Here is a 23,403-nt window from a genome sequence, read left to right as displayed (position 1 = left end):
GTGAGTTCACATTAAGAAAACAACATTCATTAACACATTCGAGCGTGAGTGTGTGCATGCATGTGTGTGTGTGTGTGCACACGTGCATACATGTGTGCACATGTCTGTGTGTGTATGAACCTCTCTAGGTTCTCTCCTTGCACTATGGATGTGGGGTCTTGAGCTCAGTCATCAGGCTCATCTTGCTGGCCTGTTTCATCTTGCTGGCCTGACATTTTACAGTAGTATATTAACAAGATCATTTATACTTCAAAAGTACTGCATGGTAAAATGATTGTCAGGCATGGTGGCACAAACCTTAAATCTCAGCACTCAGAAGGTAGGGATCAGTGATGTCTGGATATTCAGGGCCAACCTGGACTTCATAATGGCAGCTCTGGCTACATAGAGAAACACCTTCTCAGTAAAAGTTTAATTTTATAATTTCACTTTATGTTTTCTTCTTAGTGCTTTGGATTACATATACCTTTTGTTTTCCTACTAGATTTTTTTTTCTATTAAGGCTCAAATTGTTTTGAGCTAATTTTTTTAAATTTAATTTTGTACTTGATATAAGTTCATATTCTTTTCATATCATGACCAGGATTCTGGTAATCTTTATTTGAATCAGTTCTCTCTAGGGTTAGAATTCAGAGTTTGGTAGTTTGATATCTTAGCAATATTATAGTGCAGAAATAATAGCTGGGTTTTCATTCAGTTGGGACAATTCTAGAAGAAGAGATTTAGCTGTGAATTCAGAGAGAATATATGAAGCCAAGATCCCCTAGGTCTGTGGAAGAACAGAAAACTGTCCAGTGTTTAAAACACTTGTAAGAAGTGTTAGTTACTGTGGACTTCTGCATTCTGTTGCTGGGTCCATATGCAGATATGATGTAGCCCTCTTAGAAGTATCTTTAGAACCTCATGTCCTGTTTAGGAATATCCTCTGATTACTGTATCTCATTTAATTCCTTTAATCACATTTAATTCTATATTAACAACTGCTTGCATCTAAGAATGCTTCAGCACATTTATTATTAAAGTGAAAAATTCAATGTCTTTGCTATAAAAAGACATCATATTGAGTTATTCTACAAGAGAGAGTTTTCATTTTAAAAATAATTCATGAACTGTTGTTAAATGCCAATTGTTGACAGGGAGAAAGAATTTTCAGAGTCGCTCTTACCAAAGGTCTTAATTCCTTGTATGTAAAATACAACAAATGCTTTTCACAGTATATACCCAGCTGAAGTTCCAAGGAAGAAGGGCTTGGGAAAAGTTTGTAAGAACATTTATATAATCCTCAGATTATCTGTAAAAAACACTGGTGTGTTTGTGTTGTGTGTGTGTGTCTGTCTGTCAGTCTGTCTGTCTGCGTGTCTGTTGCGTGTGTGCCTGTGTGTGTCTCTGTGTGTGTTTTGACAATCTGCTGCAATAACACCTGTATTTTTTGTTTATAACTCATTATATTACGATTTAAATTTTGACTACATTGGCTTTATCTAAACAGGAACTTCAGTGGGACAAGTGACTGCCATAGACAAGGATGAGCCAGGAACTCTACACACTCGTCTGAAGTACAAAATCTTACAACAAATCCCAGATCACCCAAAGCACTTCGCCATCCACCCAGACACAGGTGTGATCACTACCACCACACCTTTACTGGACAGAGAGGTAATGCATCAGTGCATTAATTCATCAGTCACTGTTTAAGCTGGTAATTACTGCCAGGATGATTACAGTACAGCCAATGTGCTTACTCCCTAAGCTTTCTTCCCAAGCTAAGCCCAGGGACTCTCTGGAGACTTCTTTGCATCTGCAGAGATGCTGAGATAGTACAAGGATAAGACAGGTCTGACCTGCTCTCATTGTGCTGATGTGAGCTCCTGACAACACTGCTTTAATTTGCTTCATTTCTGCTTTTGAAAAAGTAATATCATTACGATGTATGCCATTTGGTAAGTCAATCAGAAAACCAGAAGATTCCCATTTGTTTCCTTCTCCGTGTCTGCACAGGTCTACTGTGGCAGGTTCATTGTCTATTCATAGTTCCCTCTCCTTACCTCAGAGAACCATTCACACACACACACACACACACACACACACACACACACACACATCTATCTATCATGGGAATACTGTAGTGCAGGAATAATGGCTGGATTTTCATTCAGCTTGGAGGATTCTAGAAGAAGGGGTCTAGCTGGGAATTCAGAGAGGATATGTGAAATCAAGATTCCTTAGGTCTATGGAAGAACAAATAAAAATTGCTCAGATATCTAGATATAGATATTTATAGACACACACACATGATAGGGGGAGAGGCACACACACACACAGACAGAGAGGGAGAAAGAGAGAGAGAGAGAGAGAGAGAGAGAGAGAGAGAGAGAGAGAGAGAGATTCTTTACAGTTTCACCTTTTCCTGAATGTCACAATCTGAGCCACACAATTCGGAACCTTTTTGTACTGGCTTTCTCCTAGTAGTCTGAACTTCCCCCACATCTTTTTGTGGCTCAATAGCTCATTAGTTTACAGTACAAAACTCTTTCATTGTCTGGCTATACGAGTGTATTTACTCATTTCACAGATAATGAAACTTTGGGTTTTGCTTAAATTTTGTCAGTTATGAATGGGTAAGTTGAAAATTTAAATGTAAAAAACTCAGCTTATGGGTAGTTGTTTCTGTAAGTAGAAAGGAAGGTTTTTTTGTGCCTGGCTTTGACAGTACAGTTTACCATAGCAGGGAAGGGCTCACACTTCACAGTCAGGAACCACAGAGAGCTGAGTGTTGCATCTCTGCTGTTGGTCTCCATTTTCCCTTTTATGTAATCTGGGATCTTAGCATACAGGATAGTGCTGTCCCTTAATACATAGGATGGCACTATCCACACTCAGGCTGAGCCTTTTCTCCTTAGTGGAACCTCTTGACATACCCTGTCAGGCATGCCCAGGATTCTAGATTCTAAACCTAGGCGAACTGACAATTGAAATTAGTTGCATTATTTGTTCAATTTCTTGTTTTGTATTGGTATTTACAGTGTTTTTATTAAAAACTATTCAGAGCTGGGCATGCAGTTGTATTAACACACACATATATATTTTTTAGTGTTTATTTGTAATATAACTACAACACATAGAGTATATATCATAATTGTCAGTGAGAGGAAATAGATGTATTTACCAATAAACCTTCCTTCCTTCCTTCCTTCCTTCCTTCCTTCCTTCCTTCCTTCCTTCCATCTCCCTTCTTTCCTTCGTTCCTCCCTCCCTCCCTTTCTCCCTCCTTCCCTTCCTTTCTTCTCTTACAGAAATGTGATACGTACAAGCTAGTGATGGAGGTACGAGACATGGGAGGCCAGCCCTTCGGTCTCTTCACCACCGGAACAATCACAATATCACTGGAGGACGTGAATGACAACTTACCATATTTCACCCAAACTTCTGTGAGTAGACTTGTGTGCTTATTGAACTGAATTCCTTCATATTAAAAAAAATCTAGAAATTGGCAGCTTCCTGACATTTTGTTTGAAATACTAATCACTTAAAAACAAGTAAGAAACTTGTGGTTTGTAAGAAGAATAGCTGAAGTGCTCAAGTCTCTGATGTGATGAAGTGCCTTTGCTCTTGGCCACTGAAGAACACTTCTGTTATGATGTGTTCGATGTTTTCTTGGTTATTATTGTATGTTTGGGGAAATTTTTAGATGTTGAAGAGGCTTGCTCTCCAGTGTTCTGTGTATTTCAAGTTATGAAGCAGAAAAGACATCAGCTTTATACATTCTGCTGGGGTCAGAGTGAAGTCCTGCCCACAGCTCTTCCTGGGTCAGGCCTTAGCTAGCAAATTTTGTGAGACATATATATGATGAGATTGCCTAGGAGTGATTGTTTTTCTGACTTTTCATGAGTAACTTTGTACTTTTTCATGACTCTATACTGGAGTTTTAGTCAGAGAATAGGAAATCTCATATAGTGAGGGAGACTTGTCAAAGAGCCATTCATATTCTTAGATCCAATCCTTTTCATACATCTTGTCTTAGTAAAGTTTTAATTGTTGTGAAGAGACATCATGACCACAGCAACTCTTATGAAGGAAAACGTTTAATTGGGGCTGGCTTGTATTTCAGAGGTTTAGTCCGCTACTGTCATGGTGGGAAGCATGAAGGCACACAGGCAAACATGGCAAGAGAAAAGTAGCTGAGGGTTCTACATCATGATCCACAGCACCAGAAATAGCAGTTAGTCACTAGACCTGGATTGAACTTCTGAAACCTCAAAGCCCACCCCCAGTGACACACTTTCTCCAAAAGGCCACACTTTCTAATAGTGACCCTCCCTATAGGTCTATAGGAGCCATTTTTATTCAAACCACTACACATCTCTTGCAGATCATAATTTATTCTTTTAGTCTTTTAACATCTTATGCTTCTGTTTTTTATTTTAAAGAGTAATGTCTAAGATTTAATTTCTCAAGAAAAGAGAAAACTTTTCTCTTAAAATGTTTGCTTGTGAATCAAAGTAAATGAAACGGGATTACTGTGAAAGTCAATAATTCTGAGCTGCTGCCATAGCTCAGTTGTCAAGCACTTGTCTTACATCTTGAGGCCCCAGGTTCAATCCACAATAGTGTGAGAAAAAAAAACCAACAACGAACAAGCAATATATGTTCTCACTATAAGTATTATATGATTGCTACATTAGTATAATTTAACTAGTGTTTGCTATCTCTAAAGGGGAGGGTAGGGTGTAAATACGATACAGGGTCAGAAAAGAGACAAATCTGAGGTTGAAAGAGAGCAGGAAAATCACCTCACAGAACTTTAGCAGTTAAGAGATGAGTCATCTTTGATGAATGGAAGGTATTTGAAAACAGGATAAGAAAGAAAGAAGTTAGCTGGGCATTAAACTTTATAAATTATTTTCCAAATTATGAGCATCTATTACTCCATATTACATTCTTTAAATAGAATTTTAGCTATAAAGATGTCATTATACTTAAAAAGGTATTTTCCTCCTCAGTATACTACAGAAGTAGAAGAAAACAGAATTGATGTTGAGATTCTGAGAATGAAGGTGCAAGACCAAGACTTGCCCAACACCCCCCACTCGAAGGCCATATACAAAATCCTACAAGGGAATGAAAACGGGAACTTCAAAATCACAACAGATCCGAACACAAATGAAGGGGTCTTGTGTGTTGTCAAGGTATGTAAAATTGCAAAGCTATTCTTTACAGCATTCAATCACATGCTTTGACATTGGTACAAAAATGATTGCTGTCTATAAATCCTTCTCCAAGGAGTTACAGGTAGTTAAAGGACACGTGGGGAGGGGAGTCATTTGTCAGTGGTGTAGCCACTCTGTCAATAAATAAGCCTAGGAAGAAGACTTGAGAAAGAAAGGAATTTTTTTGGAGTGGTGATGGGATAAAAGAATATAATGAAAGTTTTGTATATTTGATGTATAATGAATACATTAAAATTAATACTTCATATATATGAAGACTATATATATAAACATATGTTATATATATATGGATATATATACACACACACACACACACACACACACATATATATATATATATACATATATACATATGCATATGTATATATATATATATATATATCAGTGTAGAATTGTGATGTAATGATTGACAGTGGTTTACACAAACCCTTTTCTAGTATTTCACTCTTCCTAAGCAGAAACTTGTATTAGACACACACTTCAGTCCTCTGTATGTGAGGATAACAAAGGCAGAGGAATGTTGAATCTGACAGTGGCCTTGGCGGGCAGCACTGAATGTGGACTCCCTGGCTCCTCTCTGAATTACTGAGCCCTTGTCTTGATGTCTTTTTCCTTTAATTCCTCAGGAGTGGTTAAAAGCTTTCGGAATAAGTTATTTTTCTGATAAGATTCTTGTAAAATGTTTTTTATTTTTGCACTGCTTATTCTTTCTTTTCCCCTTTTGCTGGTCTTCTGTATTTCTTTCCTTCATCTTTTCCTTTAAATTTAACTTGTTTCAGGAGTCTTACTGGGATTAGATACAATCATACTGCATTCTAATCAGTATTTAAAGTTATAATAACAAGATAAAGGTGAGATCTTCAAAGTAAAAAAAGTAGGAAGGAAAATGTTCATCTCTTAAAAATTGATGATTTTAACCATTTTAAGAAGATAATTGATTATTTTTTTGGTTAGCAACAGCTTTGGGGAACATTTTGAAACTAAGAATTGCATTCCTTGTCTATTCAGTCTTGGAATCATTAGTGTCCTGTATAGAAATATGGGGACTGATCAGTGTATGTTTATTAAACAGGCACTGAACTATGAAGTCAGCCGCCAAGTCACTTTGCAAATCGGCGTCCTTAACGAAGCTCAGTTCACTCATGCTGCCAACGCACAACCCTCAACAATGTGCACCACAACTGTTACTGTGAAAATTAAAGACAGCGATGAGGGCCCTGAGTGCCAGCCCCCAGTCAAAGTCATTCAGAGCAAAGATGGACTACCAGCTGGCCAAGAGCTCCTGGGCTACAAAGCGATGGACCCAGAGACAAGCAGTGGGGAAGGCTTAAGGTAACGCACTTCCCTGAAAATTCCCTCGTCTTCCCCGGAGCATCAACTTATTTCAAATTTAGGAATGGTCTGTGTGTCTTCACTTTGGTAATTTGATGTCTGCTTTCTGAAAACCTAGGTATAAGAAGGTAGGAGATGAAGATAACTGGTTTGAGATTAACGAAAGCACCGGAGATTTGACAACCATGAAAGTACTAGACAGAGAGTCAAAGTTTGTGAAAAACAACCAGTACAATATTTCAGTAGTGGCGATGGATACAGGTGAGTGCCATTTTCTAAAATTAAAACGTGAATATGGAAGGTGTCTGTGTCTATGTCAAATTTTATTTCAGATACTGTTTCCTCTAAGGTACTAATAATCTACAACGCAAACCAGTGTGTTCAGTACGATGGCTTATTTCACTCAAATCACCCAATCAGTCCTGTGTCCACCCCTCGGGCAGAGCTGCAGGAAATTAAATGACCGAAGTCTAATTTTGAGTACTGGTTTACTTATTTCTGCTGAAGTATATCATTTAATTTCATAATGCCTTGTCTAGGTCCTTTTTTTGTTGTTGTGTAGTTGTCCTAGTGAGAGTCACTATCACCATGATGAAACACCATGACAAAAAACAAGTTGGGGAGGAAAGGACTTATTTCACTAACAGTTCTGTTTAATAGTTCATTATCAAAAGCAGTGAGGAAGGAACTCATACAGGGCAGGAACCCAGTGGTGAGAACAGATGCAGAGGCCATGAAGGAGTGTTGCCATGGAGGAGTGCTTGTTTGTCATGGCTTGCTCAGCCCTGCTTTCTTTCTTTCTCTCTTTCTTTCTTTCTTTCTTTCTTTCTTTCTTTCTTTCTTTCTTTCTTTCTCTCTCTCTCTCTCTCTCTCTCTCTCTCTCTCTCTCTCCTTCCTTCCTTCCTTCCTTCCTTTCTTTCTTTCTTTTTTTATTGGATATTTTATTTACAGTTCAGATGTTATCCCCTTACCCCATTCCCCCTCCCCCCCCAGGAATCCCCTATCCCATCGCTCCTTCTCCTTTTTCTCTGTGGATGTGCCCCTACCTACCCCCCTACTCCCACCTCCCCACCCTCGAATTCCCCCACACATGGCGTCCAGCCTTCATGGGACCAAGGATCTCCTCTCCCACCTATGCCCGACAGGGCCATCCTTCCCTACATATACAGCTGGAGCCATGGATCCCTCCCTAAGTGCTCTCAGGCTGGCAGTTTAGACCCTGGGAGCTCTGGTTGGTTGGTATTGTTGCTCTTCTCATGGGGCTGCAAACCCTTTCAGCTCCTTCAGCCTTCACTCTAACTCCTCCATTGGAAACCCCTTGATCAGTTCAATGGTTAGCTGTGAGCATCTGCCTCTGAATATGTTAAACTCTGGCAGACTTCTAAGCACACAGCAGAAGCTGGAAAGAACCCAGATGTCCTTCAACAGAGGAATGGATAAAAAAATGTGGTACATTTACACAATGGAGTATTACTCAGCTATTAAAAACAATGAATTTGAGAAATTTTTAGGTAAATGGATGGAACTATAAAATATCCTCAGTGAGGTAACCCAATCACAAAAGAACACACATGGTATTCACTCACTGATTATTGGATATTAGCCCAGAACCTTGAAATACCCAAGACACAACTCATAGATCACATGAAGCTCATGAAGAAAGAAGACGAAGTCCTTCTTAGAAGAAGTAACAAAATACTCCAAGGAGCAAATATGGAGACAAAGTGTGGGACAGAAACTGAAGGAGGGGCCATCTGCAGACCATTCCGCCTGGGTATCCATCCTATGTGTAGTCACCAAAGGTAGACACTGATGCGGATGCCAGGAAGTGCATGCTGATAGGAGCCTGCTTTCTTATAAACCCAGGACCACCAGCCCAGGGATGGCTCCACTTCCTTCCCATGGGCCAGGTCCTCCCACAAAAATCACTAATTAAGAAACTGTTCTACAGGCTTGTTTACAGCCCAGACTTATAGAGACATTTTCTGAACTGGAGTTCCCTCTTCTCAGATGACTCTAGCTTGTGCCAAGTTGATATAAAACTAGCCAGGACACTTACCTTACAGGTCTTTTCTTATGTATGGGTTTTGGTTTCCTGTTTTTATAAGATTTTCATGTGTGCAAATATACTACTATGCAACATATTATATAAATCTAGGGCATATAAATAAATGAAAGAAAAGTTAAAATGAATAATAAAATATAGCCAGAAATTATACTTTGATTATGTACTTACCCATGTAAGACAACTCCTCATAAAGATAAAAAAGAAAATCATCTTGGATTTTCAGACAGAACTAAATCTTTTGCCTGTTTGATTAGCTCAAGAAGGTTTCTGAGTTTTTTAGATACACAAGCTGAGCATGTAAAATGTATTGCCAGACAGTAACATAGGCTATTTCTATTAATTTGTTCAAATTAATAATATACAATGATTCCCCAGATATTATTGGCTATATAGCCTATTTTAGATACAATGTTTATTTTAAAAAATCTATAAAAGTATGTGTTCACATGTGTGCATGTATAGGTGTGTGTATATGAGTGCAGGTGACAAAAGAGGCGATAGATTTTGGCTCTCCAAGGAAATGGAGTTGCGGGTGGTATGAGCCACTTGATCTATATGCTGGGACTTGAACTCAGATCCTCTGGAAGAGAAGTACATGCTCTTCACCACTGAGGCATCTCTCTGGTCCTTTTGCTGGTTTTAAAGTAAGAGCTGTAGCTACTGAAAGAGAGACAAAAGGTTAACTAATGAAGATACTAGCTGCTTCCTGTTAATGTAGACAAGGCAAGCTGACTCAGCCCACTCTGCCCATTAAGGCTTTTCCCATCTCTCAGTCCTGCTGCCTTTGGGATGGAAATAGCAGGTTACATTTCCTCTTCAGGACCATGGAAACTGGGAGTCATGAGGTGCGGTTTGGTCCTTCTACTAATGAAAGCTTTACTGCTTTATATTCTAAGCATTAAAGAACCCTCATCTCAGATAAAATAAACTAGCTTTCAAAATTGGAGCTCCCTCTTAATTTGAATGTCATTATGTAAACTACCTACATATTACCTTTCTCATTGATCCACACCTCAAACATACATTTCTTTTATAGGATTACTTTACTATAAGTTCCAAAACTCTGCAGAATAAGAGGTCGGGGATATTAGCTGAGAAACATATTGACTTAATATACTTTACAATTCTAGGTGATGTGGGTTTTTTTTTTAAGTTTGCTATTCCTATAAGTAAAAATGAAGTCTAAATGGCTTACACATATAATTATGATGTGAAACATGGCTCTCTATCTACTTCCTTTCAGATGTTTAAATTCCAAGTACAGGACCATAGAAACTAGGAGACATGAGATAAGGATGTGTTCCTTCTAATAATGAAAGCTTTACTGCTTTATATTCTAAGAAGAGAGGATATGGTATAAAATTTTTACCAGTAGAGAATGTTTAGATGTCTCTATACATTGAGAGAGTTCAGAGGCTTTCAGGGTAAAGCAGGGGAAGAGTTCAGAAATCCTGGCACTAGATAAAAAGAAAATAAATTCTTATTTAGAGAGGAGGAAAATAACTGAGAGCAAAATATAAGAAATTAACTTTGTTGCTTAGTACTGAAAGATACTGGAGTTAAGCATGGTAGGGTCAGTGAAAAAGAGCAAAGCTTACTCAAAACAACATCCCAGAGTTTATATAACCTAGATGTGCCAGAGAAAAGACAAGGATTCGACAAACATTAGTGACAAAGTTGTATGGTAATGACATGTATTCATACATACACACACACACACACACATATATAATATATATTATATATATATATATATATATATATATATATATACACACAAGTATATATAAATATACTTGTTTTGATCCTCAAAGGTATTCCTAAATGATAATTTAGGAGGTCCTAATGACTGCTTAGAATCCAGCTTATATCCTTATATTTTTGTGTGTGTGTCATTCTTGTCTGTGAGGCTAATCTCTTTGTCTGTGTGTCTCAAGGATACTGTTTTATACACCTTACTCCTAGAACATGAGAATAGCAGTGCTTCCCAGCCCTGCTCTGAAGCTCATATCCCTTAAATTATTCAAACTAATAGTACTGACAGCTTCTGTATTGTTCTCTGTTAGCCTTTGTTTGATTCATAATACTGCAATTTAAGCATTATTATATACTGAAAACAATATGATGATTATCCCATTTGCTGTATTGTTACTCTGAAAGTGTGCCTTCACTTTTTCTCCTTTATATTTTTTTCTTCTAAATTGGTTAAGAGCTCAAATTTCCTCTACCCCCATCCTACCACCTCTCTGGTAAACTGTCCCTTTATCAAGCATGAAGATGAGAATTTGGTACATATCTGTTTAAGGCAGATTTTAAAAAATGATGTGTGTGTGTGTGTGTGTGTGTGTGTGTGTATGTGTGTGTGTATGTGTGTGTGTATGTGTGTGTGTGCCTGTGTGAATGATCTTTAGAAAGGTAGAAGAAGGCATTGGATCCCCTGGAGTTTCAAGTTACAGACAGAGCCGGGCTGATCTAAGGCTTTAGTAGAGCCCCTGTCTATAAGACCCTTACGTCTTTCTTTTTTTAAGACTTATTTATTTTATGTCAGTGCCACTGTCTTCAGATACACTAGAAGAGAGCATCGGGTCCCATTACAGATGGTTGTGAGCCATCATGTGGTTGCTGGGAATTGAACTCAGGACCTCTGGAAGACTAGTCAGTGCTTTTAACCACTGAGCCATCTCTCCAGCTCAGAATCTTACTTCTTAATAAACTTGCTTGTCATAACACTTTGCTTATGCGATAACTACTGACCTCAGCTTTCCTATCTCCTCTAACTTCTCTCCTGGTCTTCTCCTTAAGGACCCTTTCACTAAAGAATGACCCATTTGTCCATGTCACCTGACATGAATGTTAGTATCTAAACTGTGCTCCTGGGCAAGAGTAGCAGCAAGTACTTTTCCCGAGTAAGTCCCATCTGATGTGTCATGGTTAGACTTGTTGTTCCTCTGAGTTTGAGAAGCACATATACCTCCAGGTTCAGGCTGTGAAATGAGCTACTGAGGATTTTACAGCTTTGAGGTGTACTTGGTACTTGCAGCAGCTGAGTTCAAACTTTATAAACTACATTCTTAGTTTTAGCTTCTGCAAAGTCTTAGAATTATTACTGAGTAGCTATCATATCAAAGTGGTAAGCATTTTCTTATTTGATTCCAAAAGTCACACATATAATCTTGGGGGCTAATGGGCATACCACAACTTGAGATTAAACAATGTTAGAAATATTTCTAATAATAAAAAGCTCTATTCATTTAGGTCTGACTTATAATATAGTGAGTTTGGGGATATGGAAAACAGAATAATGACAACTACTGACTTCAGAAGCTCTTTCTAGAAATGCTATGGATTTAGATTTTAGTTTGAGCATGTACTTCTTAGTTCTGTGGCTGGTATTCACCACTCACTGACACTTATGAATCAACCAAACAGGTAATTTAAAGTAAGCTGTTGAACTCGACAAATGAATGGAGCTGCCTCTTCATGATGTTCCACCATTTCCTGTAAATGGAAAAATCACCCTTTGGTGTCTTGGAAAATTTTCTAAGAGTTTATTTTCAACTCCGTTTTGACTAATAAACTTCCAAGTAATGTCAAGCATCTCCTGCTCTATTTATCAGCATGTTTCAAACAGAGAATCTTATAGGAAAAACATTAAATGATAAATATTGGTTAAATGTAGGTTTAACTGAATCTCAATTTCCTTTGCTATCAGAGTGACCTATTTTTATTTATCCTAGTTGGCCGATCTTGCACAGGAACATTGGTAGTTCTTCTGGAAGATTTTAATGATCATCCACCACAGATTGACAAGGACGTGACCATTTGTCAGCAGGAGAAAGATTATGCTATTTTGGAACCTATAGATCTAGATGGGCCAGATAACGGTCCACCTTTTCAGTTCTTTCTGGATAACTCTTCCAACAAACACTGGACTCTAGAATCACAGGATGGTAAGTATTTATGCTAAAGAGTGTAAATAATCCCAGCTCAATATTGCTGAAGTCCTGTGCTTTTATCTTGGTTAGTCATAAGAAATACATATGCACTGTAGAAAGTTATTCATCTTGGAAAAATAATAATGCTTTAATATCTATTTTCTGTTTGTCATCTATCATCTATCTATCATATGTCTATAATTTTTATATATATATATAATTTATAAATATTATATATATCATTTATTTGTTTTGCAATTATTTAGTATCTATCAATTATCAATTGACAAGGATGTGACTAATTGTCAACACAGGTAGATAAAATTATCTACCTATGCATGCATGTTGTCTATCTGTATACCAATAATTTATCATATATATATATATATATATATATATATATATATATATATATATATTACACTTAGAGCTTTTGCTCTGAGCATCCTTTAAGAAAATGCACACACACACACACACACACACACACACAAACACACACATTTATATATTAGACTTAGATTTTTGCTCTGAACATCCTTTAAGAAAACACAGAAACCAATTTTAAATCACAGGAATAACATTTTGACTATAGATAAGTCTTTCTTTGTTTGTTTCTTGTTTTTTTGATTTTTTTTTTTTGAGACGTGGTCTCTCTCTACATAGCCTTAGCTTTCCTGGAACTAACTATCTAAACAGAGTGGGCCTCAGATTCACAAGAGACCTATCTGTCTATTCCTTCAGAATTCAGGGTTTAAAGGCATGCAGTGCCATGCTCAGCTTGGAGATCAGTCTACCTTTAATTTAAAATAATGTCAACCCTTTCCCTACTTTTCTAAAACATTAAATCATTTTTAAGAAAGAAAATGAACCATTAGAGTTTTTATTGGAGATTAATTCCTTGAATGTACACCAAGGAAGGACAATGTTGTTGTTGAAATGTTGTATTAATACATACTCTATCTACTCTCTTTCTTTTAGGTCAACGTGCCATTCTTCGTCAACGACACAATCTTAATTATAACTATTATTCTGTGCCAATCCAAATACAAGACAGGCATGGTTTTTCTGCAAAACATGTATTATCAGTGAGAGTGTGTGACTGTACAGTTCCATCAGAATGTAGAATGGGTGTTGAGGAGAGAGATGTTAAACCAAATGTAATCCTTGGGAAATGGGCCATTCTCGCCATGGTCCTGGGATCTGCATTGCTGCTGTGTAAGTATCATTATCTAAAGTGTTGTGGGATATTTATGTGTTAATTTTCTGGAGTAAACAACTTTTACAGAGAAATTTGTTTTACTTCAGTTTCAGAGGTCTCAGCCCATAACTACAAAGCTCAGTTGTATTGTGTCCAATGACCAGTAGTGTGTAACTAAGCAACCTACTTATCTTATGGCAGTTAGAAACCAAAATGAAAGAAAGAAGGAAGAGGTTAGTGTTGTCCCCAGTGATGCAACTTTTTTCTATTAAGGCCCACCCTTTGATGACCCCACCACCTCTCAACAGCGCTCTGAGGTAGGGATCAAAACTTTAACACATGGACCACCTGGGACAATTTATCTCAGCTATGATAGTCTAGAAAAATATACTACAGTTCTTTGTTTTAAGGACATGTGTAACTGTTGGTATATGAGGCTTTAAAAATATCTTGTACCTCTTCTGTAAGTGGGAATCTGAGTTATAGAAGAAATAGCACTAACAGCAGATTAAAACTTTTTAGGTAAGTTTTAGAGGTCATGTTTAATTCCTCAGAAGTTAATCTTGAGACAGTGAAGATTTCTGAAAAGATGTACAGACATTTTAAAAAATATTATTTTCAGTTTTTTGGTTCTTAAAACTTTTGTTTATTGTCAAATTATTTTAATATGTTCAGAATGTGAAAAATTATTTTACTTTGCTTTCTAATTTTTCCTGTAGGCATTTTGTTTACATGCTTCTGTGTGACTACTACGAAGAGAACAGTCAAGAAATGCTTCCCTGATGATGTAGCCCAGCAAAATTTAATTGTATCAAATACTGAAGGACCAGGAGAAGAAGTGACGGTAATTCAGAATTAAAGTCCCACTGAATTACATAGTGGCCCAATGAACATAATTGATTACTCCATAGTAATAGTAAAACCTAATAATTATTGACCTATACTGTACCAAGCAGAAATTGAAGTTCCCTGAACATTTTAATTTATTGTCCATTTGAATTGGCTTTAAGGAGCAACTCAAACAATAAAAACACATGTTCTCACCATTTTATAGGCTAGATAAGATCAGATACCATATTTCCCTTGAAGGCCCTGAGGAGGGATAGCTCTTTTCAGTTTTTGTCCCTTGGATTTTGGCCACATAAAGAGATTTTCATGGTATTGTTTCTCTGTATGTCTAACAATCTAAATTTTCCTTTTTGTAAGAACTTGGTAATATTAGATGAGAGACTAACTTCTTTGAGACATACATGATTGCATCTGATCCCATGGTTAGGACCTCAACGTATGAATTCCTAGGATGCAGAGTTAGGCCCAGAATATCTATGATACGATTCTTAACATTATTCTAATTTTATATGTGAAGAAGAGAGGAACAACAAGTGACTTGTCTGTGGTAAGAAAGAGTTGGTTTCTATGCCATTGATTCATTTTTTAATTCTATCTTTAGGAGGCAAATATTAGACTCCCCACACAGACAACGAATATCTGTGATACAAGCACATCTGTTGGGACCCTTGGTGGCCAAGGAATCAAAACACAGCAAAGTTTTGAGATGGTCAAAGGAGGCTACACCATGGAGTCCAACAAAGGAGGTGGCCACCATACCTTGGAGTCCAGCAAGGGAGGTGTGCTAGGAGCAGCAGACACTGGCCGATATGCTTACACAGACTGGCACACTTTCACTCAACCTCGGCTTGGCGAAGTAAGTGCCTAAGTCTTCAAATGCCCACTATGTGCAATGCTAACATGGTTTATAAACCAGATTTTCCCAAAGTATCCCTCATACATCTGGATCACACCTTTTCATCTCCTGTACAAGGATAGACACTGATATAAGGAACACATTCAAAGTTTAATTAAAAAATATGATTTGCAAGACTTTAGGACTAGTTTATGTGTATGTCTTTGGGATATTAAAAGACTGATGTCTTTTTCACTAAATATCATCAGAAAAAAACATCTTCAGTGAAGAATTAGCTATAGTATAATGAACAGATCATAAATTGCCACTATGTTGTCAGTGTGCTATAGTTCTACATGTAGTTATGAAATCTTGCCTACCTCAATCAACCAAGATAGACAGGTAAGCTTTAATCTTAGGTTCCACTCTGTATGTTTTCCTTGTTTGTTTCAAGTTGCTCAGGATGATGTGAGTAAAATGTTAGATAATTACAGCTATATAACACGAATATATTATGCATGTTATATACAACAATGTATTAGACCCTCATGACTATTTACCGTATAAATGCAAGAATCACAGCCTACAGTGGTTCTCCCCCACATATACAAAGAAGCCATTGAGATAAATTGCAACTAAATACACCTTATTTATATCCAAGTGAGACGTTGTAAGTTATTTATGTGATACATGCATAGCCTTAGTTCTGATAAATATGTTCACTATGAGCATTTATTTATTTGCTATATTTTAAGAATGAATATAATATAGACCAATCATGTGCATTTTTTATATGTAGGAATCCATTAGAGGACACACTCTGATTAAAAATTAAACAATAAAAGGTAAATCCAAGATATCATTTTTATGCTAGTCTGTTTAGGTGTCTTTTAAAAGTCATAATAAACTGTGCTCTTTCTCCATACAGAAGGTGTATTTGTGTGGGCAAGCTGAGGAACACAAGCATGGTGAAGACTACGTTCGCTCATATAACTATGAAGGCAAAGGCTCCATGGCTGGCTCTGTGGGCTGCTGCAGTGATCGGCAGGAGGAAGAAGGGCTAGAGTTTTTAGATCACTTGGAACCGAAATTTAGGACATTAGCAAAGACATGTGTGAAGAAATAAAGGTGCTGGTTAATAGAGCGACATTTGCAAATGATTACAGAGGTGTCACTGGATATAGGAGGATAGCAGCTTGTAGAAGCAACTTTGGGTATTAGAAGAAGGTAAAGTCATTTGTAGATAAGGATGCTTTACCAACCATAGATCCTTAAATTCTTCTTGTCTCCAGAACCTTCTGTTGTCTAGACAGGATGTTGTCACTGTTGCTTTTCTTTCTGTGCGTGTCTACATTGCCCCTTCAGAACTGAACTGCATGTGCCACTGATACTCTGGTGATGTTTGGAACTTAAGCTCTTTTGCACGCTATGCAAGGCTCGTTGATGGAGTTGGGTATTGTGGAAGCTTAAAATATGAGTTTGCATTGTGTATATACAAATTAAATATTTTTCAAGGTCATGAGAAGAATTCTGCTTCTAAAATATTTCCTTTAGTGCCAAGATATTGTTTTCCCTTTTCCAGAGTAGCTTCAGATGAATTTTTGAGTATTTTTAAGTATAGCCTTTTGTGTGCCTAAACAAGTTCTATTCTCAGTGTACATTTCCCTCATTAGGAGAGCACAATCTTCATTCAGAAACCTTCAAAGCTTAGTACTTGGATCTCTGCCCATGTGGCTGTGTTATCATTGAGATCTTGGAGCTTCTGTCTGAATGATGTGGGTCAGAACATCAAGCTCACAGAACCTAGAGCTGCAGAGATTTGTCAAGAATTCCATAAAAATACTACAATTTTGATCTCTATAGCCTAGCTTAGTCTTAAAGATGTTATATACATACATACATACATACATACATACATACATACATACATACACACAAACAAATATATATATGTTGCTGGTCAAATTTAATGTGGTATTACCACATTTATATGTACTAAAAATATTAAAATTCATATAAATACTTTGAGAGGTCTGTTAGCTCTTTAACTTGATACTGATCTACTATTTTAGTGGCTTTCAACTGGTCTCTGTCTTCAAGCCTTTTTGCAACTATCCATACAAGCATCAAGCTGTAACTCTGATACTCATGTGTCAATACTGAGTTAATGTTGATATTGGGACATAATACTTAGTTTATCTTGGTAATTACTCAAAAGAAAAAAACCTGGAAGGCTAGAAATAATTTTAAGTAGGAAGCATTAAGATTATTAGTCCATTATAGCAACACCTACCAAGTCTTATTGAATTAATAGATATTTAGCATGAATGAATAAATGAGGTATAACATTTTAGTAATATATTGTTTTATTGATCTATAAAGAAAAACTACTTATTTAAATGATATTTTATTAGTCCTTTGTGGGAAACTACAGATATGTGTCAAGTTACATCTCATGAAAACCTTACATCTAAACTAAACTTACCCTTTTACTCCATTACTTTCTATCTATTGGCAGAAATAGATTTCTGTTTCACTTAGGTTTTGTAACTACTCTTATTGTTCTCCATTAGGAAAGGTGCTTTTCATTGTGAAATCAGATATTGGAATAAAATGAAATATAGCATTAGTAAGGCAGATATGATCTTGTAAATTCCCCATAATGTGTGATTTTTACAGTCACTGTAAGATGATTTGGGGGTGATGTAATTTTTACTTTTTGAGGTAAATGTCACTCTGACAATGTGAATTTTGACATTTTAGGATCTAATAGTACCAATTTGAAAATGCATTAAATCTCATAATAAGTTATATTATTCAATGTAGTTATAGAATATTCTATGAGCAGTTGCAAATTATTAGCCTAACAATCACTTATATGTTGTTTGTGTCATCTTGCTCTTATATTTACTGAAATATAGATGAGAAAATTTGTATCTAAATTAAACAGTACAATTTATATCCACAGATGGATTTCTTATGCATCAAGAGAAGGCTCTCTAAAGTATTAGAGTTATTAGAAAGTACGGGAAATGGATTTGTATTAAGCAGTTTTAGCTATTTACAATATTTTCAAAACATTATTAAAACTTTTCTCAGAGGAATTAATTATATTTATTGTTGGATTTATTTAGGCAACTCCTAGTAATTCTCATTTTGCATCAAAAAATAAATATTAACTGTATGATAAACTAAATGTATGAAACCCTACCAGACTGCACAATTTAGTTTGCTAATAAAATACTATATTTCATACAAACTTTGACTTAATTAATTGTTGATTTAATAAATAAATAGTTATGAAATGTTTTATATATCTTAACATATATGGGGGACCATACAACTAGCTTTTATCTTTTTGATATTGGCTTCAAATATTTCATAAGAGGGAGAAAAAACTCCCCATGGGAAGATCAGGAGAGATGAAATGATGGATCCCTAAGAGCATAGTTCCTCAAATACTCTCTATCATACCAAATGTTAATTCTCAATGTTTAAAAATATTGCAAAAACTTGAAACCTGTTTGTACATTTACTTTGTAGAGATGTCATTTGGGAAAAAAATCAAAACAGGTGTTTTAGAGTTGAGGAATTCTAATTCCCTTTTTGTAGTACGTTTGTCGTAAAAGTGCTGTGCTGTTTGAAATCTGAAACGGAATGATAGCCATGGAATAGGCTGTATTATGGCATTGACCCATCTTATTATCTGCTTCTCTTATAAATCTACAGTAACACGGTACATGACCAGACACTGTCTTTGTGAGAGGAATGGAAAAAATACAGAAAGAGAAAGCTTTCTAAGAACAGATAGAGTCAAATAAATAGTGTGAAGATCCCAATAAAATAAGTGAAAATGCAATAAAGACTTTCTGGAATAGATGCTATCTGCATAAAGATAAAAACCATGCTGTATTACCTCAGTTCCTTTTAATGAACAGCAATAGCTATTTGAAGATGTGTGTGTGTGTGTGTGTGTGTGTGTGTGTGTGCATGCATCAGTATGAAAACCCCCTAAACTGGCTCTCAGATTTCTGATGTATTCATAATGTATGTTATATGAAGATAAATTGTTGAAAATCTGCATTCCTTGTTACTAATGACTAGGAATAAGGTACCTTTTGATAAACAATCTACAGAGTTACGAGTCATCTATCTACTGACTTAGCAATAGAGGAAGCAAAAACATGCATGTACTTTTGATCAACATTGGGCATGAGAATATGTACACATAGAATTTGAAATTTATGTTTAGTTGTCAATATCCAACCATGACTATCTAGAATGAGGGAATTTTATTTCTGATATTTAGAAACTTTAATCCACATACCATGACACTATTAATTCCAAAAATAAATTTCAAGGCTACAGTTGAGGTATGAAGGATTTTACCTGAAATTCAGGTAGAATTACTTTCTGCCTGTTTAATTTTAGGCAACGTTAGAGAAGCTGCAACCCAAAATAGGAAAGAATGAAGAGGTGCAACTCAGGGACAAATCATCTCACATGTGTCAACAGATAGGTTTCATCCCCAGGACTCCAATGCAAAAGACAACCCAGAGTAGAAACAGAAGGTTTTCTTTCTTTGACATTGCCTCCCAGAGAATGCTTGGAGACCAGAAAATGGCTACATAGCTCTGAGTTTCCACTAAAAGGTAAGTCTTTGAAGACATTCCATACATGGTAGCTCTTCTATACCAGGGATGGAAATGGCTTGTATGTGATCATTTCTCTCATTGCTTGTCCAGGAGAGCAGGATCAACAGCATAACCTAGGAAATTATTTAAAGTGCAAATTTTTTGAGAACTGAATGTATTACACAGGAGTGTTGAGGTTTTGTCTTTTATTGTCTATTGTAACACTAAATGCAGGCCCTCAAGACCTGAAGTCTGCACATAGCCCCTGTGACTCTGCCACCAAGTTAATTCTGATTAGTGAATAAAGATGCTGGCAGCCAATTGCTGGACAGGTGGGGTTTAGGTTTCCAGGACTTGGAACCATGAAAAAGAAGGACAGGAAAAGGAGGAGGAGGAAGAGGAAGAGGAAGAGGAGGAGGAGGAGGAAGAAGAAGAAGAGAAGGAGAAGAAGAAGAAGAAGAAGAAGAAGAAGAAAAAGAAGAAGAAGAAGAAGAAGAAGAAGAAGAAGAAGAAGAAGAAGAAGGTGGTGGTGGTGCAAGAGAGAAGAAAGGAGAAACACCATGGATTAAAAAATCCATAAAATCGTGGCCCTGAGGGCTGCCCAATAGGAGTTAACAGCAACCCAAACAGAACACAGAAAATAGTAAGTAATAACTGGAGTTATTGGTAGAAAAGTAAATTCTAACAGCGTGGACAGTAGGCAGCTGCCTAGCTATTGTGCTGCTTAAGGCTTATTGTAAATATAAAGGGTATGTGTGTGTTTCATCCATGAACTCAGTGATCAAAGTGGGGTAGAAGCCCTAGGTCAGCATTTTAAATAATTTACTACTACACAGGAGGCTCCGAGCTGGGATGTGGCCCTCAGGTTTCTCACATAGTCAACCTCAGGACTCTGGTGCGTCGGTCCTTTGGCTACCCTTCATTTCAACTCTCTGCTTGTGCTTTCATCCTCAGTGTCCTGTGGTCTCAGAAATGAGGACATCACCTGACAGCCTATCAGGATAGAGATGTCTCAGACCCCATGTCTGCCCTATTGAGCTAGAATCTGCATTTAGGAAGAGTGCCAGATGTACATGCACACAAGACTTTGATAAAGTCCATGTAAATGATTGAGTGAGAGGAAAGACAGAACCTGCTGCAAGTAAACAAAGCCATTAGCTGAGTAGAGTGAACAGGGCCGGTTGCATAGAGCAGGAGGCCCAAGGCAAGTTATCCTCATGGAGTTGGCGACCCACGTTCAAAACCATCTCCCATCACTTGCAAAGTATCAGCCTCTCCTGTCTGTTGTGGACAACTGACTTTATGAACACTTTGTAACTTCATAAGACCGTATTCTGTAAGGGAGATAGGGACAGAAAATATACACAAAATTTAAGAAGGGATATTTCATTAACACTTAATACATTTGATTTTCCCACTCAAAGTGAAGAAAAATCACATTTAGCAAAATTACATTTTGATGTGTAGTGTGAGAATGTCTGGGAGAGTGTGAATGTTTGTGTAAGAATGTGTGTATGTGTGAATATGAGTGTGTGAGTATATATGAATGTATATGTCTGAGTGTATATGATTTGATGTACATTTTGATCAGGCGTATGAAAACAATTTATACATGATTTCCTCTGCTAACCAATGCTTGAAGGTGTTGCTGTAATGGTGTTGATGAACAGGTGTGGCTTGCTGGGCCATCTTCCTGGGCTGGCTCTCTCTTTTGCACAGCTAGCTTGTCATTGTGCTTGCTTTTGAAGTTTTACTTTTTGGGGGCATGGCTGATACAGAATTCATAGGTGTGTCTAAGATATTGACAAAGCCTGTCTTTTGTGTCAAGTTAATCACATTCTGTCAAGGTCACTCTTTTTTTCCAGGCAGGGAAACCATGCAGAAAAACAATGAGACAAAGCCTACGAGGTTGACTTAGTTGGTAAAGCACTTGCTGCGCAAACTTGGAATCCTGAGTTCAAATCCCCAGTCCCCATCTAAAACTGGAAGCCTATACTCCTGTAGCATAGATGAAAGATGGAAAGGGAGAATTTCCACAAAACCCACGAGACCTGTCTCATACAAGGTAGCAAGGGAGGGACAAAACATGAGGTTGTCCTCTGACCTTCATATGTACGTACTAGTGTGTATATACATATTCACACACACGCACACACACACACACTCACGGTTGGTCATATGTACTTATTCATACACAGTCAAACACATGTACTCACACACTCAAGACATGCACTCATGCAAACTCACACGTGTACTTACACACAATCATGCTCACACACATATACACATATTCTCAAACACAATACCTTCATTAATACATTCCTATACACTCACACACCACACGTACATGCACTCATATATACACTCACAAACATATATTCACACACACACTCACACACACACACTTTCACACACAGTCACTCACACTCTTACACACTCACACCACATATATACACGCACTCACACACTCACTCAATACTCACACACTCACACACTAACACAATACTCATACACTCACACACTCACACAATACTCACACACTCTCATACATACTCTTACAGTCACACACCAGACACTCACACACACTTACATAATACACTCATAACTTTCACACACACACTCACACACACATACATACACACACAAAACCTCATACATACACACACACACACATTTTTATTTTCCTAATTGGTTATTTTATCTGTTTACATTTTAAATATTATCCCCCTTCCTGGTTTCCCCTCTGAAAATCCCTATCCTCTCTCACCTATCCCCTGCTTCTATGAGGGTGTTCCCCACCCACTCATCTACTCCCACCTCGCCACCCTAGGATCCCCATACACTGGGGGCATTGAGGCTTTGCAGGACCAAGGGCCTCCTCTCCCCTGGAGGCCAGATAAGACCATACTCTGCTACATAAGCATCGGGAGCCATGCATACTCTTTGGTTGGTAGTTTAGTCCCTGGGAGCTCTGGGTGGGGGGTGAGTCTGATTGGTTGATATTGTTCTTCTTATGGGGTTGCAAACTCCTTCAGCTTCTTCAGTCCTTCCCCTAACACTTCCACTGAGGTCCCCATGGTCAATCCGATGGTTGCCTGTGAGCATCCACATCTGTATTGACTCTGGCAAAGCCTCTCAGGGGACAGCCATACCAGGATCCTGTCAGCAAACACTTCTTGGCATCAGCAATAGTGTCTGGGTTTGGGCAGATGGAATGTATCCCCAGGTGGGTCAGTCTCTGGATGGCCTTTCCTTCAGTCTCTGCTCCACTCTGTCTCTGCATTTCCTTTAGAAAGGAACAATTCTGGGTTAATATTTTTGAGA

At 37.4% G+C, this 23,403-nt stretch overlaps 1 protein-coding gene across 2 annotated transcripts in view; it reads left to right on the top strand.

Moving 5' to 3' along the window:
• The window catches only part of Dsc1 (desmocollin 1), a 31,264-nt gene extending 12,560 nt beyond the window's left edge, over positions 1 to 18,704 (top strand). Inside the window, exons 7-17 of one of the 2 annotated variants that reach the window (XM_028774815.1) lie at positions 1,490 to 1,656; positions 3,294 to 3,428; positions 5,001 to 5,186; positions 6,301 to 6,560; positions 6,679 to 6,821; positions 12,366 to 12,578; positions 13,542 to 13,778; positions 14,481 to 14,605; positions 15,212 to 15,466; positions 16,245 to 16,290; positions 16,374 to 16,468. In XM_028774815.1, the coding sequence (XP_028630648.1) occupies positions 1,490 to 1,656; positions 3,294 to 3,428; positions 5,001 to 5,186; positions 6,301 to 6,560; positions 6,679 to 6,821; positions 12,366 to 12,578; positions 13,542 to 13,778; positions 14,481 to 14,605; positions 15,212 to 15,466; positions 16,245 to 16,280 (1,757 nt within the window). In that variant the 3' untranslated portion in view covers positions 16,281 to 16,290; positions 16,374 to 16,468. Of the gene's footprint in view, positions 1 to 1,489; positions 1,657 to 3,293; positions 3,429 to 5,000; positions 5,187 to 6,300; positions 6,561 to 6,678; positions 6,822 to 12,365; positions 12,579 to 13,541; positions 13,779 to 14,480; positions 14,606 to 15,211; positions 15,467 to 16,244; positions 16,291 to 16,373 lie in introns of both variants that reach the window. The other variant, XM_028774813.1, reaches the window with a different exon arrangement.
• The last annotated feature ends 4,699 nt before the right edge of the window (positions 18,705 to 23,403 follow it).

Source organism: Grammomys surdaster, unplaced genomic scaffold, assembly GCF_004785775.1.
Source record: "Grammomys surdaster isolate TR1022 unplaced genomic scaffold, NIH_TR_1.0 243, whole genome shotgun sequence".
NCBI lineage: Eukaryota > Metazoa > Chordata > Mammalia > Rodentia > Muridae > Grammomys > Grammomys surdaster.
Note: the sequence above shows the minus strand (reverse complement) of the source record. Positions and strands in the feature narration are given on the sequence as shown.